Below are 22,015 nucleotides of genomic sequence, written 5' to 3'. Positions count from 1 at the left end.
TGTTGCATATATGTTGGTGTGAGTGAGCCCTACACGTATGCCAGCCTATAGCACGAATTAGCACATTATTCCACCTTAGTAAAATGAAACATAAAGCCTGAAGGTTAACTAAACTGTAAGTAATGGATACTGTAGTTTTGTATCGCAAAACATATTTTTATTATCTTAGGCAATGGAATATGTTTGCTAAGTCTGTTTCCTGATTTAAATATTGCTTGAAAGGAAAGCAAACACAATCCGAGATACTGAGTGATTGTAGGATTGTGTTATCTGATTGTGTCATGAGGTGTGCAGCATAAAAGACCCCTGCAAGTGACAGGCATCAGCCAGGTTGGGGAAGTACCACAATCATGAAGGTTTTGGTCTTTGCACTCGTTTGCTTACATCTCTCAGAGGGACTCGTGAGGTAAGTGACATAAGTAACTCACTTTTCCACTTTTTTAGAAAAGTAGACCCCAAACAATTCCTGTAATCAGGCTTGGACTGGCCCACAGGGAAACAGGTGAATTCCCTGGTGGACCCAGCTATATGAGCAGTAGTTATCAACATATACTTGATAAACTATGTGCAGATAATAGCTGAATCTCATCATTCATATAACAAACTACCAAATGTATTATTATATATTTGTGAACGAGGGTGATGTGATATTTGCACATAGTAGAACAGTGGGATCCCAAAATCAATGTTACTAGTGGGCACTTCGCACCCAGTGGGACATTGCTTGTAATGAAAAATAGCCAAAAATCACAGAAAAAAAACAAAAATGAAGAATTTATTAAAATGTAATTTTTATTTCTATCCAGAAATTCTTAAAATGATCAAACACCACCACCACCACAGTATAGAGTATACTGTTGAAAAGATAGCCAGGGAGGTGCCTGTCCCTGCAATATACTCCACTTTACCCTGCCTGACAGCAGAGGCTGGCACCCTAAATCCTGCACAATGGCGCCCTCACTCGTCGACGGCGCTCCCTGCTAACCCTAATGATCCTAGTTGGGTTAGGGGATTGGAAAAAGAAAATTGATGGAAAAAGGGTGTCAGAAGGAAATGATTTGGCATTAATAAAAATCATAACAACAAGGGCTATCACCAAGATGATTTCTTTATTGGTGAAAATTATAGATATGTGAGGGTCCAGTCATTGGGACTAACTGGCAGAATGGGTAACATTTATCCCTGTTAGAATGGAGCGACAGTGCACATGCCCAGCCACCACTCCAATCATTCACTTTCTGGCTTCCAGAAAAAGCGGAGTGCAGCGCTCGGCAGTCCCATAGGGAGTAATGCATGGGTGGTCAGGTGAGCTAGAATAACTAAGATAAAACGTGTCTTCTTCTGCTGATCAGTGCAGGTCTCAGAGGTTAGATACAGACTGATCTACAAGCTATCACCTATCTTGTGGAGATATGATCACTTATTTTCACTGGTCAACCCCTTTAGGTATAAAAAAAAAATATTTCCTAAGGTGCACACATCTTATAACTAATATCAACATTATTATTGCAGCGCTGATACATCACATTTATGCTATTTATGTTCATTTTTAGAGTTCCTCTGAGTAAAGGAAAGTCCATCCGCCAGAAAATGAGGGAAGCTGGAGTTCTGGATGATTATCTGAAGACTCACAAGATTGATTTGTCAGATAAATACAGAGGATATGCCGTCGCTACTGAGTCCATGTATTTTGATGTATGTTAGACTTCCTAAGGCCGGGTTCACATTTGCGTATCTGTGCGCAGCGTTTGATCTGCATAGATCCGCATGCGTCATGCATACATATTTTTAACATGGTGTACGCATGGACATGCGGTTGCATGCTTTTGCGTACGCATGCTTTTTTTGCCATGTGCGGCTGGGTGCATTTTTCGAGGCGTCAAAAATCTGTCAAATATGCGCAGGCATGCGTATGCGTGCATTTAAAAAAATGCATTACTCTCTATGGGAACGCATGCATTCGATGCGCTTGCGTACTTCGGACTGCGCATGTCCAGGAACTGATTGAAACACGCCCATTGAGACAAGCCCTCCTGGAAATATTGAACGCATGTACATAAAAAACGCAAACGCAGGCAAAAGCGCATGCAAATGCATGCACACGCAGCATATTTTTTGCCGTCATGCGTAAGCTGATGCGGATAAAAAACGCTGCGTAAACATGCATTTGCATGCATTTTGGCATGCATTTGCGTATGCAAATGATACGCTGCGCACATATACGCAAATGTGAACTTAGCCTAAGATAGCTTTTATTACATGTTTAATTAATTTTTTTTAATGGATCATAGTCAAGTTTACTGAAATCCTAAAAAGGTTGTCCACTACTTCATCAGTGATGACCTGTGCTTAGGATAGGTCATCAATGATTGGTCGAGTTCCGACACTCTTCATCCTCGCCGATCAGTTGTTCTCGGTGGCCACCAGCCAGATCTGCTTAATTGCTCCATCTTCCTACAGTGGGTACTGCACATCTGTCACCTATTCAAATTAATAGCAGGCGGATGTGCAGTATCCAGCCACGACCACTATCAGAAGACGGAGCAGCTACGCACCGACCCTATGAACAGCTGATCGGCGGGGTGCTGGGTGTCAGACCCCAGCCGGTCAGACATTGATGACCTATCCTGAGGATAGGTCATCAATGATAAACTAGTGGACAACCTCATTAAATGTCGAATTTCCCCGGAGAAGCGCTATATTGCTTTGTTTATTTTAATTGACGCCTACATTTTTATCATTGTTATGCAGCAAATATAATAGTTCAATAATGGAACCATAACTTCTATGTTTGGTTTTTAGACTTATTACTATGGACCAATTAGTATTGGAACACCTCCTCAGAACTTCCTGGTTTTGTTTGACACCGGTTCCTCCAACCTATGGGTTCCATCTACTTACTGTCAAAGCACAGCCTGCAGTGAGTATAAAAGTGGTCAATACTGTACAATGATTTCTGTCCCTTTTCTTAAAGAGGTTGTCCAGGCTTGAGGCTAAAGTCTCCAGTCACTCACTGCGTGCGGTCAGGCCATTTGTATACATGCAGTCACATCCTGGCTAGACTTGCATGGCCTTTCTCAGTGCAAGTGAAGTGAGTGCATTCAGACATGTTTAGTTCGAATGTGGGCAGAAGTATGCAAATCGATCTCATGACCACCGGCTCCTTGCGCCGACACTGGAGGATTCTGACAGTGTGCACTTTGTGCTGTTAGTATTCTCAATCTGCAGTCACATGATGTCACTACAGATTTGAACCCCAAGCCTGGACAACCCCTCTATATATTACACATAACATACAATCAGATGCAAAATTCATGTACTGCTTATTCATGCACAGGACATAACTTTACAGCGCTATTTTTTTCTGACTACAGACATTTATGACGTGGGGATAGCATGGACTATGCCATCCACAACAGATGTCAGCTATTACATACAATTGACACCCTCCAGCAACGGACAGGTTAACAACTATGGGATAATATAGGGAGCCTTATCTTGACTGTTACTCAGATGCCAAGATCAATAGCAAAAATTTAAATTATTATTACATTTTCTATTCTTTATTTTAAAAGCTGATGTAATAATAGTAATGATATTACAAAAAAAATTATAAGCAAAGGAGACAATGTCCTCCTCCACTGATGTCCTACAGAAAGCCAGACTTCAAAAAAGGGTATTTAGATTGTGTAAATGCAGAGGACGAAAACATGCTCTATGGCTGCGGTATGTGTTATGTAGGTGCAGGACGTCAATGGACTAGGAGCTGGAAAGGGGAGGTAGCTGCAGTTTTCTGCTTCTATACTGTAAATAAGTATACATTGTTCATTTATGTTTATTTCCACTACTAGAACAACCCCATCTCAATCTTTGTTTGCCCTTTTTAAAGTAACAACACTTGTTCTAACCTCTTGTGCTGGCATCTTTCCAGCAGTTTCTGCACTGTCTCTCATGGCGATCATGTACAGAGTGATGTCATGTGATCCCTGTGGCCAATCAGCAGCCACTTCACTCTTCTCACCTTCGAACAATTCGCTTACATCTGGAGGATGCATACTAGCTAATGCATTGACTGGTGAGCGCTAATCAGAGGAATAAGCAGCGCACCCCTAAGTTACTTGCACCAGGAGGCATCGCCAGACGCTCTCAACATATACAGTATAAGGGGAAATTCAGTATTTTCCTCAGTATTTGCAAGTATTTGAAAAAAATTCACAAAATATGGATGACCATTGGACCTTAAAGTACAAAAAAGGGCAGCAGCAGTTGGGAGATGTGAAGAATTTTGGAGATATAAGTTCATGTCAATCATTTGTATCCTATCTAAGATGGGATTATAAAACCCCCTTCAGCCTGCAGTTGTATGAGAAAGCTGGCACCTAGCTTGCCGAGCCTCAAAGACTGTGATTGACAGATCTCACTCCTTGACCAGCTCCAAGCAGAACAAAGTCTTGCTTGCAATATATTCTTCCTGAACCTGCAGACACCTTCTAGAACATAATTCCATAGGGAGTTACGGAGATACTATATGTTCTAGCCGTACATCGTGTATATTTCCAAGATCCCCAGAACACGCCTGGGTGTCGACACGTTCTAGTAACCAGGGGTATGGCGATACATAGAACAGCTAGTAGAAACCAGATAGCTAAACTTTGTTTGGTCTTAACACGTAGCAGCCTCCCTAGGACCGTTTATTACGGAATTATTAGGTTTTGGAGTTTTTAGCTGCAGAGGCAAGGGGAAGGGATTTAGGTTCAGCCCAGAGGGGAGTAACCCAAAGGGGATAAAGGCTAGTTCAAGGCCATGTGGTCTCTCTCTGTTATGCATGCAGTCCACTTTCGACAGTGGGGACCGCTTCGAGTAACATGCTGTGAAGGACCTAGGAGCCAGCTGGCAGCCCATGCCCCCTGTGGCTCAGTCTACACAGGGTCGAACATCAACCCAGTAATTGACATGATCCCTCTGCTTATATATTTTGTCCTACCGTTTTTGTATTTGCATATTCTCACAAAATTAGAGTATCATCAAAAAGTAAATTTATTTCAGTTCTTCAATACAAAAAGTGAAACTCATCTATATATATAATTGTCTAAGGGTTTTTCTGTCTGTCTGTCCTGAAAATCCCGCGTCTCTGATTGGTCGAGGCTGCCAGGCCTCGACCAATCAGCGACGGGCACAGCATGGCGACGATGATGTCATAAAGGTTGCCTCGACCAATCAGCGACGGGCACAGTCTGCCGCGAATTCGCCTCGACCAATCAGCGACGGGCACAGTATCGACGTAGATGTCATAATGGTTGCCATGGTGACGATGATGTCATAAAGGTTGCCTCGACCAATCAGCGACGGGCACAGTCTGCAGCGAATTCGCCTCGACCAATCAGCGACGGGCACAGTATCGACGTAGATGTCATAATGGTTGCCATGGTGACGATGATGTCATAAAGGTTGCCTCGACCAATCAGCGACGGGCACAGTCTGCCGCGAATTCTGGAATCATCATTGTCCATATACTACGGGGACATGCATATTCTAGAATACCCGATGCGTTAGAATCGGGCCACAATCTAGTATATTATATTGAGTCATTACAAATAGAGTGATCTATTTCAAGTGTTTATTTCTGTTAATGTTGATGATTATGGCTTAGAGGCAAAGAAAACCCAAAAGTCATTATCTCACTAAATTAGAATACTTTGTAACACCAGCTTGAAAAATTATTTTAAAATCTGAAATGTTGGCCTACTGAAATTTATGTTCAGTAAATGCACTCAATACTTGGTCGGGGCACCTTTTGCATCAATTACTGCATCTATGCTGCATGGCATGAAGGCGATCAGCCTGTGGCACTCCTAATGTGTTATGGAAGCCCAAGTTGCTTTGATAGCAGCCTTCAGCTCATCTGTATTGTTGGGTCTAGTGCCTCACATCTTCCTCTTGACAATATCCCATAGATTCTCTATGGGGTTAAGGTCAGGCGAGTTTTCTGGTCAATCAAGCACAGTGATACTGTTGTTTTGAAACCAGGTATTCAGGTATTGGTACTTTTGTCCATGTGGACAGGTGCCAAGTCCTGCTGGGGAATGAAATTTCCATCTCCAAAAAGCTTGTCGACAGAGGGAAGCATGAAGTGTGCTAAAATTTCCTGGTTGACAGCTGTGCTGACTTTGGTCTTGATAAAAACACAGTGGACCTACACCAGCAGATGACATGGCTCCCCAAACCATGACTGATTATGGAAACTTCACAGTAGACCTCATGTAGCTTGGATTGTGTGTGTCTCCACTCTTCCTCCTGACTCTGGGACCTTGATTTCCAAATGAAATGCAAAATTTACTTTCATCTGAAAACAACACCTTGGACCACTGAGCAGCAGTCCAGTTATTTTTCTCCTTGGCCCAGGTAAGACGCTTCTGGTATTGCCTATTGGTCATGAGTGGCTGAATACAAGGAATGAGACACTTGTAGCCCATGTCCTGGATACGTTTTGGAATCTCCTCCCAATTTTAGAATGGCCTTTTCTTAACAATCCTTTCAAGACTGCGGTTATCCCGATTGCTTGTGCACCTTTTTCTACCCCACTTTTTCCTTCCACTCAACTTTCCATTAATATATTTGGATACAGCACTCTGTGAACAGCCAGCTTCTTTACCTTTTGTCGCTTACCCACCTTGTGGAGTTAGTGACTATGTGAGCTACATCTGCTCACTCCCTGTGCCTCCTGTGGACAGGGGGAGCCTGTGTAAAGCTGTACCAAGCTGACCCCAGTGAAGGCAGAACGTCACGCTGGTGAAAGTGGGGAGACCACATTACCTCATCCATCTGAGGGAACAGTGATGTCATGTCAGGCAGGGTGGTGACGTGTGGGTTCATCACATGTGTTGGCAGCAGTAGGATTCTGTGCGATCTCTCTAGTGCCATCCTTCACAGGATATATGCCCCGCAAATTCACCTATGCTCTGTGATCCCACCATTGTTTATTGGTGTTGTACAGGAGTGGGCAATTAGAACTTTGGCTTTATGGCCCTTTGTTTTTTGTATGCCCATGGCACAAATCCAAAAATATGCGCAAATAAACACACACATATCCATAATGTGTTATCATATATTAACTATATATATATATATATATATATATATATATATATATATATATACAGTACAGACCAAAAGTTTGGACAGACCTTCTCATTTAAAGATTTTTATGTATTTTCATGACTATGAAATTTGTAAATTCACATTGAAGGCATCAAAGCTATGAATTAACACATGTGGAATTATATACTTAACAAAAAAGTGTGAAACAACTGAAAATGTCTTATAACAAAGAGAGATACCGCGCTACAAGTGGCCAAGACCTAACTAAAAAGATAGGTGCATGTGGATAAAATCATACTACCAACCCAGTACCCTGAAAGAATGGGGCCGATACACTAAGTCTAAATAAACAATGCGGGATATACAATCCCAGAGTCTGCCTGTAAAATAGCCTGATAAGGTAGTAACTGCTAGGACTAAACTGATACCGTAACAGGAAATAATGACTGCTGTGTGGCAGACACACTTACCTGCCCAGCTTGGGGAGGTACGCAAGAGAAGTCCGGCGGCTAGTAGAAATGCAGGGAGCCGATGAAATGTGCTCGCCTGTAGCGGTGCTCACTCAGGCTGAAGGTGAGCGAGCGTACCCCAGTGCCTGTGATAGCAAGTGCTAGGCAGGGGGTGAGTGAAGTTCCGTGCAGCGCCAGAGACGTCCCGGCCAGAGGCGTCCCTGGATGCACGAGGAACAAAAAATGGCCGACGCTGCTGCGCAGCGTGTGACGTCACTGGCCTATGGAGCCCGAGCAGGGTCACTACAACCAACGCGTTTCGGAGTGTGCCGCACTTCCACCCTGACGAAGTAGTGCGGCACACTCCAAAACGCGTTGGTTGTACTGACCCTGCTAGGGCTCCATAGGCCAGTGACGTTACATGCTGCGCAGCAGCGTCGGCCATTTTTTATTCCTCGTGCATCCAGGGACGCCTCCGGCCGGGACGTCTCTGGCGCTGCACGGAGCTTCACTCACCCCCCGCCTAGCACTTGCTATCACAGGCACTGGGGTACGCTCGCTCACCTTCAGCCTGAGTGAGTACCGCTACAGGCGAGCACATTTCATCGGCTCCCTGCATTTCTACTAGCCGCCGGACTTCTCTTGCGTACCTCCCCAAGCTGGGCAGGTAAGTGTGTCTGCCACACAGCAGTCATTATTTCCTGTTACGGTATCAGTTTAGTCCTAGCAGTTACTACCTTATCAGGCTATTTTACAGGCAGACTCTGGGATTGTATATCCCGCATTGTTTATTTAGACTTAGTGTATCGGCCCCATTCTTTCAGCGTACTGGGTTGGTAGTATGATTTTATCCACATGCACCTATCTTTTTAGTTAGGTCTTGGCCACTTGTAGCGCGGTATCTCTCTTTGTTCTATTGTCTTCTATTCCCCTGACAGATTTAGCACAGTATCTGTCTGATTTGCCAGCAGCACGGGAGGGACCTCCATTTTGTGTACTAATATAGCGCCAGTGTATTCTGTGTTTATATGAAAATGTCTTATAGTCTAGGTTCTTCAAAGTAGCCACTTTTTGCTTTGATGACTGCTTTGCACACTCTTGGCATTCTCTTGATGAGCTTCAAGAGGTAGTCACCGGAAATGGTTTTCACTGATAGTCCTACTAAATAGACTTAGAATTTGTATTATGGCAAGAAAAAAGAAGCTAAGTAAAGAAAAACGAGTGGCCATCATTACTTTAGGAAATGAAGGTCGGTCAGTCAGTCCGAAAAATTGGGAAAACTTTGAAAAAGTCCCCAAATGCAATTGCAAAAACCATCAAGCACTACAAAGAAACTGGCTCACATGAGGACCGCCCCAGGAAAGGAAGACCCAGTTTATCCGAGTCTCCAACCTCAGAAATCGCAGGTTAATGGCAGCTCAGATTAGAGACCAGGTCAATGCCACACAGAGTTCTAGCAGCAGACACATCTCTACAACAACTGTTAAGAAGAGACTTTGTGCAGCAGGCCTTCATGGTAAAATAGCTGCTAGGAAATACCTGCTAAGGACAGGCAGCAAGCAGAAAATACTTCTTTGGGCTAAAGAACACAAGGAATGGACATTAGACCAGTGGAAATCTGTGCTTTGGTCTGATGAGTCCAAATTTGAGATCTTTGGTGCCAACCACCATGCCTTTGTGCGACGCAGAAAAGGTGAACAGATGGACTCTACATACCTGAAGCATGGAGGAGGAGGTGTGATGGTGTGGGTGCTTTGCTGGTGACACTGTTGGGGATTTATTCAAAATTGAAGGCATACTGAACCAGCATGGCTACCACAGCATCTTGCAGCAGCATACTATTCCATCCGGTTTGCTTTTAGTTGGGCCATCATTTATTTTTCAACAGGACAATGACCCCAAACACACCTCCAGGCTGTGTAAGGGCTATTTGACCAAGAAGGAGAGTGATGGGATGCTACGCCAGATGACCTGGCCTCCACAGTCACCAGACCTGAACACAATCGAGATGGTTTGGGGTGAGCTGGACCGCAGAGTGAAGGCAAAAGGGCCAACAAGTGCTAAGCATCTCTGGGAACTCCTTCAAGATTGTTGGAAGACCATTTCCGGTGACTACCTCTTGAAGCTCATCAAGAGAATACCAAGAGTGTGCAAAGCAGTTATCAAAGCAAAAGGTAGCTACTTTGAAGAACCTAGAATATAAGACATATTTTCAGTTTTTTCACACTTTTTTGTTAAGTATATAATTCCACATGTATTAACTCATAGTTTTGATGCCTTCAGTGTGAATTTACAATTTTCATAGTCATGAAAATACAGAAATAAGAAGGTGTGTCCAAACTTTTGATCTGTAATATATATATATATATATATATATATATATATATATATATATATACACACACACACTTGGATCGTGTTAACTGGCAGGTTTTATATAACATCCATCTATATACACTTTCAGTATAAATGTGGACTTTTATAAATGATCACTATCATGCAAACTGACTTGCCAGATCACCAAAGAGTAAGCTGATTTACTTGTTCCTATGTAGCCTCAGGCGCTGCCTAGTGAGCAGCTTTGGATCTGGGTGCGTGTTTCATTAGAATATATCAGGCTGAGCTGCCAATTCCAAAATGGCTGCTCCCATGAACTGTGATTCTCTTATAACATTATTCCTCTATTCACAGTCATTATTTTTCCGAAGGTTTTTTATTCTATGTTTATTTTTTGTTGTTGTTGCACAGCACTCTGACAACTTTTAGAGTGCCATGATAGTATAGGCCCTTGTTAATACGTCCCTTTCTTGATATCTACTATGGATTTTACTTGACCCCCATTCTATTCTCTCCACTAATTTGTGCATTTCCCTGAGGAGTCTCCTGCTACAGTTGGACGAAAAGTGTTGTGAGTTAAAACGTAGGGACATTTAGTGGGACAGGACCACACTTGGGTACTGTCCTTGTCAGGATCGGAGACCTCATATGGGGCACTACAAGGAATGTAGGAAAACCTGTTTGGCCACTGACCCTTCCCGAATTTATGGATGCTCTCCTCTGACAGCATTATAGGTGAGACCGAAACATTTCATTAATTGCACTGGTTCATTTGGGCACTTAACGTGTGTATTGTGCATCATCATTTTATATGTATTATTATGTAGGTTAAGCCTCCATTTTTTTTATCTTTTACATTATTAAAAGTTAGGTTATATTGATTTCATACATATCTATTCCATGGTGCTTTTCGGCACCATGCAATGCTTAACCAAAACAGCATAAATGTAATGTATGCCTTTTAGTTGATTGTTAAAAAAAATTATCATAAACAATGGGAGGCAGCTACGCCGTAGGATAGATGGATGTTAGATGGTGATAGATATTTATTTACCTCTTACGCTAGTTGGAAAGACATTTTAAAAATAATTGTTGTTCATTTTAAATGTGTAATAAATATAAATGTTTTATTTGCTTTTTTATTTCTTCTTTAGCAAACCATCATGTATTTAACCCAAGTCAGTCCTCCACTTATACTTCCAATGGACAGCGATTTACTATGGGATATGGAGGTGGAAACGTTGCCAGCAGTGTCACTGGACTGTTTGGTTATGATACTGTCTATGTAAGATATTCTATTGCATCATTTAACTCTTTCTGTCTAATTCAGCATTTACTAAAGTTGTCTTCACAAGGTGTAGACTTGCCACTCACTAATGTACAAAAAAAAGTTTGCAGAAGTAAATATGCAATAACAGTTCAGATGTGATTGCATTATGAAGATGTCTGCTAAAAACATAGTATTAGTCAATACATCTCTAAGGCCCAGAATATTAAGGCCATGTGTGTGATCTTGCAGCATTTAGAGATTTACTATATCCCTTGTTTTCATTCTTATAGATTCAAGGCCTTACTATCCCAAATCAGGAATTTGGTCTGACCATTACAGAGCCCTCTGGGAACTTTTATTATTCCCCATTTGATGGTATCTTGGGATTAGCTTATCCTGGTCTTTCAGTTGGTGGTGCTACCACTGTGATGCAAGGAATATTACAGGACAACCTCTTGAATCAGCCCATTTTCGGCATCTACCTTGGCAGGTAAAATATGTTTATTTTTTTATGGAATATTTAGATACATGAGAATGTGCTGATGGCCAAAAATTACAGCTTGGTCCAGAAATATTTAGACAGTGACATGCATTTTGGCATTTTATCTGTTTACCAAAAGATATTCAAGACACAGTTATATAATCAATATGGGCTTAAAGTGCAGACTATCAGTTTTATGCCATGTTCATACATTCAGTATTTGGTAATTATTTCTCATCAGTATTTGTAATCTAAAACCAGCAGTGTGTGAAAAATGTAGTTGTGCACATGTTTTATTATAGTTTTCCTGTGATTGTTCCACCCTTTATTTTGGCTTACAGATACTAATGTAAAATACCGACCAAATACTGAACATGTGAACGTGGCCTTAATTTGAGGATATTCACATACTAACTGAAGTAAAGGTTTAGGAATCACAGCTCTTTAATATGTAGCTGCCTCTTTTTAATGGGACCAAAGGTAATTGGACAATTATCTCAAAAGCTCTTTAATGGGGGCATGGGCTTTTACCTTGTTAATCCATCATCAATTAAGCAGGCAAAAGGTCTGGAGCTGATTCCAAGTGTGACATTTGCATTTGGAAGCTGTTGCTGTGAGCCCACAATCTCCAGTCAAAGGAGCTCTCATTATAAGAGGAACATACCTCATTAGACTGAAAAAAGAACAAATCCATCAGAGAGTTAGCAGAAATGTAAGCCGTTGCTAAATCACCAGTTTGGTACATTCTGCAAAAAAAGTAGTGCACTGGTGAGTTTGGAAACTCGAAAAGGTCTAGACGTCCACAGAAGACAACAGTGATGAATGATTGCAGAATCCTTTCCATAGTGATGAAAAACTCATTCACAACATCCAATTAAGTGGAGAACACTTTCCAGGAAGTAGGTGTTTCACTATCTAACTCTACCATAAAGAGGAGACTTCATGAGAGCAAATACAGAGGGTTCACCACAAGGTGCAAACAATTAATCATCCTTCAAAATAGAAAGGCCAGATTAGACTTTGACAAAAAAACATCTAAAGAAGCCAGCTCAGTTCTGGAAAAGCATTCTTTGGACAGATGAAACTAAGTTCAACCTGTACCAGAAGAAGAAAGTATGGAAAAAGCTTGGAACAGCTCATGATCCAAAGCACACCACATCCTCTGTAAAAAAAATAGGGGAGGTAGTGTCATGACATGAGCATATGGGCTTTCAGTGGCACTGGGTCAATACAGTTTATTGATGATGTGACTGAAGACAGAAGGAGACAAATGAATTGTTAAGAGTACAAGGCTATACATTCTGCTCAGATTCGACCAAATGCAGCAAGGTTGATTGGACGGCGCCTCACAATACAGATAGACATTGACTAAACACATGCTGTAAAAGCAACCCAGGAGTTTTTAAGGTAAAGAAGTGGAATATTGTGCAATGGCCGGGTCAATCCCCAAATCTCAACCCCATCGAGAATGCATTTCACATGGTGAAAGCAAAACCTATGGCAGAAAGACCCACAAACAAGCAACAAATGAAGTCAGCTGCAGCAAAGCATCACAAAGGAGGATACCAAGAGTTTGGTGATGTCCATGGCTTCCAGACTTCAGCCATTGCCTGCAAAGTATTCTCTACAAAGTATTAAAAATGAACATTTTATTCATGGTCAATTAGTCCAATTAATTTTTGAGCTCCTGAAATGAGGAGCATTTGTAGAAAAATGGTTGGAATTTCTACATGTTTTACACACTAGTTTTGTGAAACCCTTTAAATTAAACGTGAAAGTCTGCACAATTGCTTCTCAGTTCTTTACTTTTCAATCCAAAATAGTGGCATGCAGAGCCCAAATTACAAAAATTCTGTCACTGTCCAATTATCTCTGAACCAAACTGTAAGTTAAGAACTAACAGGATTTATGCACTCACATGCATAAATAGTAACGGCAAATTTCTTATGGAATATTAAGCTACATGATAATATTCTGAACACCTCAAGCTAAGTAAAAAATGAACAACATTCATGAGTTCATGTGCTTAAAGATTAGAAGTAAATGATGTTTTCGGCTTTTTTTGATGATCCAATATTCTCATGTACATAAAGATCAAAGGTAAATAATGTTTTTATCTTTTGATGAGCTTCAATATAAAAAAATAACAATAAATAGTTCTAATCACGAGAATTACATATTTTGTTAACTTCAGGTGTTAAATTCATGCTGTTCTCCTAGTACTATTCATGCATCTATTATGTTTTTCATATTTTATTTCTTATTTTCAGCCAATCAGGTGAAGTTGTGTTTGGAGGAGTGGATCCTAACTATTACACTGGACAAATTAACTGGGCTCCACTTTCAGATCAGCTCTACTGGCAGATTGCTCTTCAGGAGTAAGTATCATTTACAATTATAGTCTTCATTTATTGTGTCCTGTTTCTGCATCTTACATTCAAATGAAGGTTTAAATGCAAAAAAAAGTATATATTTAATATATTTTTGGGTGCATTGGATTCCTTAGTGCTTACCAAAGTTTCACCAATAGATCAGCTCCCAGGTCTTATGGATAAACAACAAATTGACTCCTTGGTTATCTAGATTGTTAAACCTTTTGTGCAATAACCTTGATGATCCTAACAATATAAAGTTAGTTGGAGCTTATTTTAAAGTACAACTACTACCTCCATTACAAAATAAGTTCTAGCAAAAAATTGAATGTAGCTGGCATTAGTCCACATATCAGTATTCATTGTAATGCAAGATCATACATCCAAGTAATAGAGGCCTGTGTGTTACATTTAGAATATGGATAGTCAAAGACGGGTACCATACATCTGTTTAATGAGGTCTATCATTAACAAAAAACAGAGTTCAAATACAGCTTTTAAATGGAAAGCTATTCATTGACAGTTACATTTAGCTACTATCTCCATTTAATACAAGGAACTAAAACCTAGGAATGTGAGGTATACATAAGAGAGGTATCAGGTCATCTTCAAACATGCCTTCCAACAGGTGGTGCTATAGAGTTTAAGCCCTCTTTTTCTCTGAAGAGGCAATTTGCAAGCATGCCTGAAAATTTGTAAGTGTGAATTCAATTTGCAAGTGTGAACTCAAGTGCTATTTTTTTTTATATAAATGCTTATCTCCATCTAAAGTGGCTTGCGAACATATTCACTTTCCTTGGCCTTTTTCATGTTTTGTTACCTCACAAAAGAGTTTTCATCAGTTCATGTAAAGAACATGCCTGCAACTGGGAACATTTGTTTTTTTTTACTGTGAAGCAAACAACAAATAGGACAAAATAACTAAAAACTAAAGTGTGCCTAACTATTCACCTCCCCCCTAGAGTCAGTAGTTTGTAGAGCCCTCTTTTGCGGCAATTACAGCTGAAAGTCTCTATGAGCTTTACGCATCTTGGCACTGGCATTTTTGCCCATTCTTCAAGGCAAAACTGCTCCAGTGACATCAAGTTAGATGGTTTCCTCTGGTGAACTGCAATTTTCAAGTCTGACCACAAATTCTCAATTGGATTAAAACAAAATTAAAAATTGGATAATTTTATTTCTGTAGCGCCAACATATTCCACAGCACTTTACATTTTAGAACAGACAATAAAAGACATTACAGAATAACAATAAGGTCTGGGCTTCAATTAGGTCACTTCAAAACATTTACTGTTTCCCTTTAATCCACACGAGTGTTGCTTTAGCAGTATGCTTTGGGTCATTGTTTTGTTGGAAGGTGAAACTTCATCCCAGTCTCATATCACTGACAGACTGAAACAGGTTTTGCTCAAGAATATCCTTGAATTTTGCACCATCCATCTTCCCCTCAACTCGGACCATTTTCCCTGTCCCAGATGCCAAAAACATCTCCACAGCATGATGCTGCCACCACCATGTTTCACTGTGGAGATGGTGTTCTTGGGGTGAAGAGCTGTGTTGGTTTGGCGCCAGACACAGCATTTACCTTTGTTGCCAAAAAATTAAATTTCAGTCTCATCTGAATACAGCAGCTTTCTCCATACATTTAGGGAGTCTCCCACATGTCTTTTGACAAACTCAAAATGAGCCTTACAATTGTTCTAAGTAAAGGCTTTTTTTGCGCACTTTTCCATAAAGGCCACCTCCATGGAGTGTATGGCTTATTGTGGTTGTATGGACAGATACTCCAGTCTCTGCTTGGGAGCTCTTCAGCTCCCTTAGGGTTACCTTTGGTCTCTGTGCTACCTCTCTAATTAATGTCCTCCTTGCCTGGGCTGAAAGTTTTTGATAATGGATTTGATGGTGCTCTGGGGTATCGTCAAAGATTGGTATTTTTTTTTTTTATAAGCCAACCCTGACTTGTACATCTCAACAACTTTGTCCTTGACTTGTTTGGTGATCTCCTTGGTCTTAATGATGTTGTTTGGTTAGTGGTGCGCTTTGCTTAATGGTGTTGCAGCCGCTGTGGCCTTTCAGAAAAGGTGTGTATATACTGACAGTCCAAGTGACACTTAGATTTCACACAGGTGGACTCCCTTTCACTAAGCATGTGACTTATGAAGGCAATTGTTTGCACCAGAAATTTTTACGGGCTTCATAGCAAGGGTGAATACATATCCACAAGGCAATTTTTAGTTATTTGATCCCATAAATGTAATTTGTTCCTAATTTTTCTCACTTCACTTCACCAACTTAGACTATCTAGTGCTGATGCATCACACACAAATCGGAATACAAAAATGTTTAAACACAGGTTGTAAGGTAACAAAATAGGTAAAAAGCTAATTATGTGAATACCTTTTCAAGCCATTGTATTAGTGGCATTCAGTTTTCTAACTGATTTACAATTGCTTTATAAGCATTTGTTGACTGGCAAGTCATACTAGAACTAATTTTTTTCTAAACATTTAATTAATACATCTTACTGTATATAAATATGTGTTACAAGATAATCACCATAGAAACAATTGTTAGACATATATGTAATGATTGGTGTGTATTTTACCCTATTACTGAAGCTTTGTCTATTTTTACAGATTTTCCATCAATGGACAAGCTACTGGATGGTGCAGTGGAGGTTGTCAAGCCATCGTAGATACTGGAACCACACAGCTCAATATTCCTCAAACGTACATGCAACAGCTGCTACCATACCTTGGCATCCAGCAGACACAGAATGGAGGCGTAAGATTGTTTTGATTTTATATTGTATACAATTGTATACAAATGTGTACATATATGTGTATATATATATATCTATATATCTACTGCATATATATATATATACAGACAGATCGTGAGAGACATTGGTGTCTGTGTATATATATATATATATATAAATATATATATATATACACACACAGTATATACATACATTACAGTACCGTGCAAATGTTTTAGGTAGGTGTGTGAAAACTACTGAAAATTAAGAATGCTTTAAAAAAAATAGGAATATTAATAGATTTTTTTTTATCAATTAACAAACAGCACAGTGAACAATCAAAAGAGAAACCTAAATCAAAACAATATTTGGTGTAACCAGCTTCTGCTGCAGGTACACATGCACACAGTTTTTTAAGAAACTCTGCAGGAAGGTTATTCCAAACATCTTGAAGGAATAACCACATATTTTCTGTGGATGTAGGCTTTTGAAAATCCTTCTGTCTCTTTATATAATCCCAGACAGACTCAATGATGTTGAGATCAAGTCTCTGTGGGGCCATATAGTAATTTCAAAGACTCATTGTTCTTTGTTATGCTGAAAATAGTTCTTAATTATTCTGGCTGTATGTTTCTGTTAGTTGTTCTGCTGCAGAATACATTTGGAGCCAATCACATAGCTCTCAGATACTGCATGATCGATAAGTATCTGCCTGTATTTCTAAGCACACCATTATTTCTTACCAACTCCATTTGCTAATATGCAGCCCCAAACTTGCAAAGAACCTCCACCATGCTCCACTGTTGCCTGCAGACACTCATTATTGTATCGCTCTCCAGCCCTCTGCGAACAAACTGCCTTCAGTTACAGCCACATATTTCACATTGTGAGTCACCAGTCCAGAGCACCTACTGCCATTTTTTTGCAACTCCATGTATTTTGTGCATAGTGATTCACTTGGCCTTGTTTCCATGTGGAAAATCTGGCTATTTAGCGGCAATTTTTCCATGATGACCACTTCTGGCCAGATTTCTCCAAACAAAAGATGAGTATAGCTGGTTCCCACTTTCAGCTGTTAGCTCTTGTGATTTCAAAGCAAAGTAAGCATAATGTGTCTTTCATTTCCTTGGCTGACCACTGCATCTAGAGTCCTCAACATTGCCCATTTTTTGGTGCTCTTTCAAGAGAGCTTGAACATCTTGAAACTCAGATTGCTTTGAAAACTTTGCCTGTGAGAGACCACCTTGATGATGCCATTTAGCTACCTTGTGTTTTGTTGCTGTGCTCAGTCATGACATGGTGCACGACTAGTGACATGAAACCATTGTGGTAGAATTTGGCTTTTTCTCACACAGATTTACATCTCCTACATGGCTTTCTGTTTCAGTGAATAACTGTATTTTACCCAGAAATGTACATCCATCTGCACAGAGGGACTAAGAGGTATAGGGTCCTACATCCACCTCCAAAGTGGTACGTCATTTCTGTCACAGACACATTATTGGACTACAAAGTGTCCACATATTGTTCTTGCACAGTAGGCCTTTTTCTGTCTGTGTCCACCCCGTTTCAACCTACATATGAGATTGATGATCATTGTCACCTGTTTGGTATAAATGATTACTCAAACATCTGGCTATAATTCTACAAAATTCCTAATTTTGTACAGGTGTACTCAGAATAATTGCTGCTGTTTTGAGACAGATGGCAGTCACACCAAATATAGATTTGATTTAGATTTCTCCTTTGTTTGTTCACTTTGCATTTTGATAATTTGGTAAAAATAAATTCTAAACACTATTTTTCCACACTGGCCTACATCTTTTGCACAGTATTGTATATGTTTTATTTGTATTGATAGCTACAAAACTATGGCATTTTTTTTATATAGGAGAGCATTGCAGATATTGATTGAGCTGCAATTTTTAGTTAATCATTGATAAATATTTTGGCGGTATATCTGATGTACGTTATATCCTAATTATACTGTTCCATTTTTAGTATTACGTTAACTGCAACAACCTTCAGAACTTGCCAACTCTCAGCTTCACCATCAATGGAGTGTCTTACCCCCTGGAACCATCCGCATACATCATTCAGGTAAAAACTTGAAACATTATATCTGTTTTAAATATTTATGATCAGATATCGAGGTAACCTATTAAATGTAGAAATCTAAGAAATAACATTCTTACAAAAATCTGCAAAGATTTTAAAGTTAAATCGGACCTGATCATCATCTAGAGAAAAACAAATAAGAAGCTGCAATATGGATAGAGTTCAAGTCCTCTTTTTCTCCGAAGAGGCAATTTGCAAATTTCTTGTAGATATTAATTTTCAATCGGCTTTAGATAGACATTTGAAGAGAATGGGTTTTTTCCAATACAATTTCTTCATTTATATTAATTACATTATAATAAAGGTTCAAACCCTCTGCACATGTTGATACATTTTTTTATGCAGAGAATTATATTATAATTGTGTTAAATTTCTAGGAGAATGGATACTGTTCTGCCAACTTCATTGACATCAGCCTTCCAGCTTCGAATGGAGACCCTCTCTGGATTCTGGGAGATGTTTTCCTGAGGAAGTATTATTCAGTCTTTGACTTTGGAAACAGTCGCGTTGGATTTGCTCAAGTAGCATAGACTGCCTGGGATTACCCCTGTGCTGGAAACATGAGAACGCCATGATTGATAACAATATCTATCAGCCAATTATATAGCAATATATTTTGCGGAATATTCTTATTTCATATCCATGTTTCCCATTCCTATCAATAAACTGGGTGCAAAAAATTACTTAATGTTTGTTAAGTTTTTTATATTCTTCGGTGAAGAAAAGCTAATCTCAGGACTATCACAAACCATTTTATATTTGCGACCATGTTTCTCAATCATATTATTTACATTATGATTGCCAATACTGTTTCCACATGAATATTTTGCGACACAAAATTTGTTTTCCAGCTTTGTGAAATTCAAAAATTTTGATTAGCAGCTAATCAATTTGCCATGAATTGCAAGTTCTGCAAAGCCTGAAGTTGCACTGAAAAAACTCTGAGGTCTCCTATGACTGTACTTAAAGGGTTGGTCTTGCTCCGAAAATGTCCTTTCTAAATATCTACCTTTACACCCCAAACACTTTTGTAATTATTCTTATTATACAATCCCTATTCCCTACACTTCTTCCTATCTTAGCTAACCCCTATATGTGTTTTTTTTTTTTTTACTTCAATTTCGTTGAAGAGGAGTCTGGGGCTGCACTCACTTCCCTGCAGTGTTTTGTTGGTATTCCGTTCCTTGAGGGTCGGTGAGTGCAGCCCTAGCCTCCTGTGACATCTTGCTGGAGACTCTTCTCAAATGAAACACAGGAAGTGAAGCAAAAAAATAACATTTAGGGATTAGCTAGGTAGGGAGAAGTGTAGGGCATTGTACAATAAAGCTAATTACAAAAGTGGTTAGGGTGTAAAGATTGATCATTCTAAAGGACGTTTTAGATTCTGGACCACGCCTTTAACCTTTTTCTAGCTCTTTACAATACACAGCCTTATAATTTCAAAGTGAGCTTATACATGATGGTAAACAGATGATAACTGGTAAATAACCTACAGTTTGTTTTATAACACACTGCACTAACAGACTTTTTAAGTATTTAAAATGTTAAAATAATCTAAAAATGAACCACTTGGGGGGCCATATGCTTAGCCATGCTAGTATACACAAGCATTGATTCAAAATTTATGTAGTTTTGAGGAGTAGCAACAGGTGTGTTGTTTATAAAATGAAGAAACAATAGCTTTTACACTCCTTCAGACCCTGGGAACCATCCAGGATACCTTCCGATATTTGTGTACCATTGACTTGCATTGGTATCGGGTATCGGCGATATCCGATATTTTTTGGATATCGGCCGATACCATCCGATACTGATACCTTTGAATATCGGAAGGTATCGCTCAACACTAGTCATGAAAATACAGAAAAATCTTTAAATGAGAAGGTGTGTTCAAACTTTTGGTCTGTACTGTAGGTAGCACTAATAAGGAACAAAGTATTTTAATAATAATAATAATAATAATCTTTATTTTTATATAGCGCTAACATATTCCGCAGCGCTTTACAGGTTGCACACATCATCATCATCGCTGTCCCCAATGGGGCTCACAATCTAAATTCCCTATAAGTATGTCTTTGCATTTCAACATATGAGTTGCACTAGTTATGGTGATGCCAGTCACTTCTCACGGCCAAGCCATGAGTCAGAATAGTCAGAATAGTCCAAGGTCAGAAGCCAGGAGGGTACGTCATAAACAGAAGGAAAAGACAAAGGCGTGGTCAGATAATGTTCAGAGGTCAGAATACCAGGAGGGTAATGGATCAGAGCAGAAAGGGTTAACAGGTGGATGGTCAGAACGAGGTCCGACGTCAGGCAACAAAAGATCAAGCATACAGAACTCAAGGCACAGAGAGAACAAACATCCCTAGCTGAATGTACATCTGGCACAGGTCTGGGCGAAACAGCTCAGTTAAGTATCATGGCAATCACCTGGGATAATGAACACTTGGACACAGTCAGTGCCTCTCAGTCTCAGATTGGATAGTCGAGCTGTCAATCAAGACACTGACAGCTCACCGCTCCCCTGTAACAGACTGGATGACAGCTGTCAATCAAAGCCCCTGTACCAGATTGGATGGATGAACTGTCAATAACTGAATCCCAGACACGCTGAGGGGTGGAACCAAGACAATTACATTTGACAAGTAAAGGTTATGTTTCATTTGTGATTGGTTAAAATTGTATTTTTGGGTCTTTAGCTATTGGATTAAAATATTAGCTAATCCCTAATGATATCATTGAGCATTGTTTATGTGATCCTTTTTATTAGCAGCAACACATTTGCCGTTTGGAAAGTTAAAAAGCAAAGGCTTTTTTATGCAGTTTTGGGTTTATTTGTGCTGTGCAGGGTAGAGTTTTCAGAAACAGTACAGTATAGCTCTAGACCACAATGGATCTGTTGGATGTATGTGGCTGTGGAAGCACTTGCAGCCCTGGCCTAAGAAGCAAAGTATAAACATTACATTACGGACAGGTAAGAGATGATTGGTTGTGTAGGGGCATCAGAACTGACAGCAGTAGATCAGTGTCGAACACAATGAACGAGTAAACAGATGCTATGGCCAGCCTAATCATTGGCATTAGCTGTAGGTGAATGAAAATCTACACTTAGCCATTCTTGGTTCATTT

The 22,015-nt window shown here is 39.8% G+C and overlaps 1 protein-coding gene across 1 annotated transcript; it reads left to right on the top strand.

Moving 5' to 3' along the window:
- Nucleotides 1-330: 330 nt before the first annotated feature.
- Nucleotides 331-21,626, top strand: LOC138672037 (gastricsin-like). Its single transcript, XM_069760117.1, has 9 exons — nt 331-406; nt 1,554-1,695; nt 2,803-2,920; nt 11,039-11,169; nt 11,445-11,644; nt 13,906-14,013; nt 16,644-16,791; nt 18,770-18,868; nt 19,264-21,626. The coding sequence occupies exons 1-9, from the start codon at nt 351-353 to the stop codon at nt 19,414-19,416; spliced, it is 1,155 nt and encodes a 384-aa protein (XP_069616218.1). The 5' UTR covers nt 331-350; the 3' UTR covers nt 19,417-21,626.
- Nucleotides 21,627-22,015: the final 389 nt, after the last annotated feature.

This window comes from Ranitomeya imitator, chromosome 3, assembly GCF_032444005.1.
Source record: "Ranitomeya imitator isolate aRanImi1 chromosome 3, aRanImi1.pri, whole genome shotgun sequence".
Lineage (NCBI taxonomy): Eukaryota > Metazoa > Chordata > Amphibia > Anura > Dendrobatidae > Ranitomeya > Ranitomeya imitator.
Note: the sequence above shows the minus strand (reverse complement) of the source record. Positions and strands in the feature narration are given on the sequence as shown.

Excerpts from the sequence above, each read along its gene's own strand:
- LOC138672037 (XM_069760117.1), top strand. The coding sequence starts at position 351 with ATGAAGGTTTTGGTCTTTGCACTCGTTTGCTTACATCTCTCAGAGGGA. Across the intron at positions 2,921-11,038 it reads CTGTCAAAGCACAGCCTGCA|CAAACCATCATGTATTTAAC; the intron begins GTGAGTATAAAA and ends TTTCTTCTTTAG. Across the intron at positions 11,645-13,905 it reads TTCGGCATCTACCTTGGCAG|CCAATCAGGTGAAGTTGTGT; the intron begins GTAAAATATGTT and ends TCTTATTTTCAG.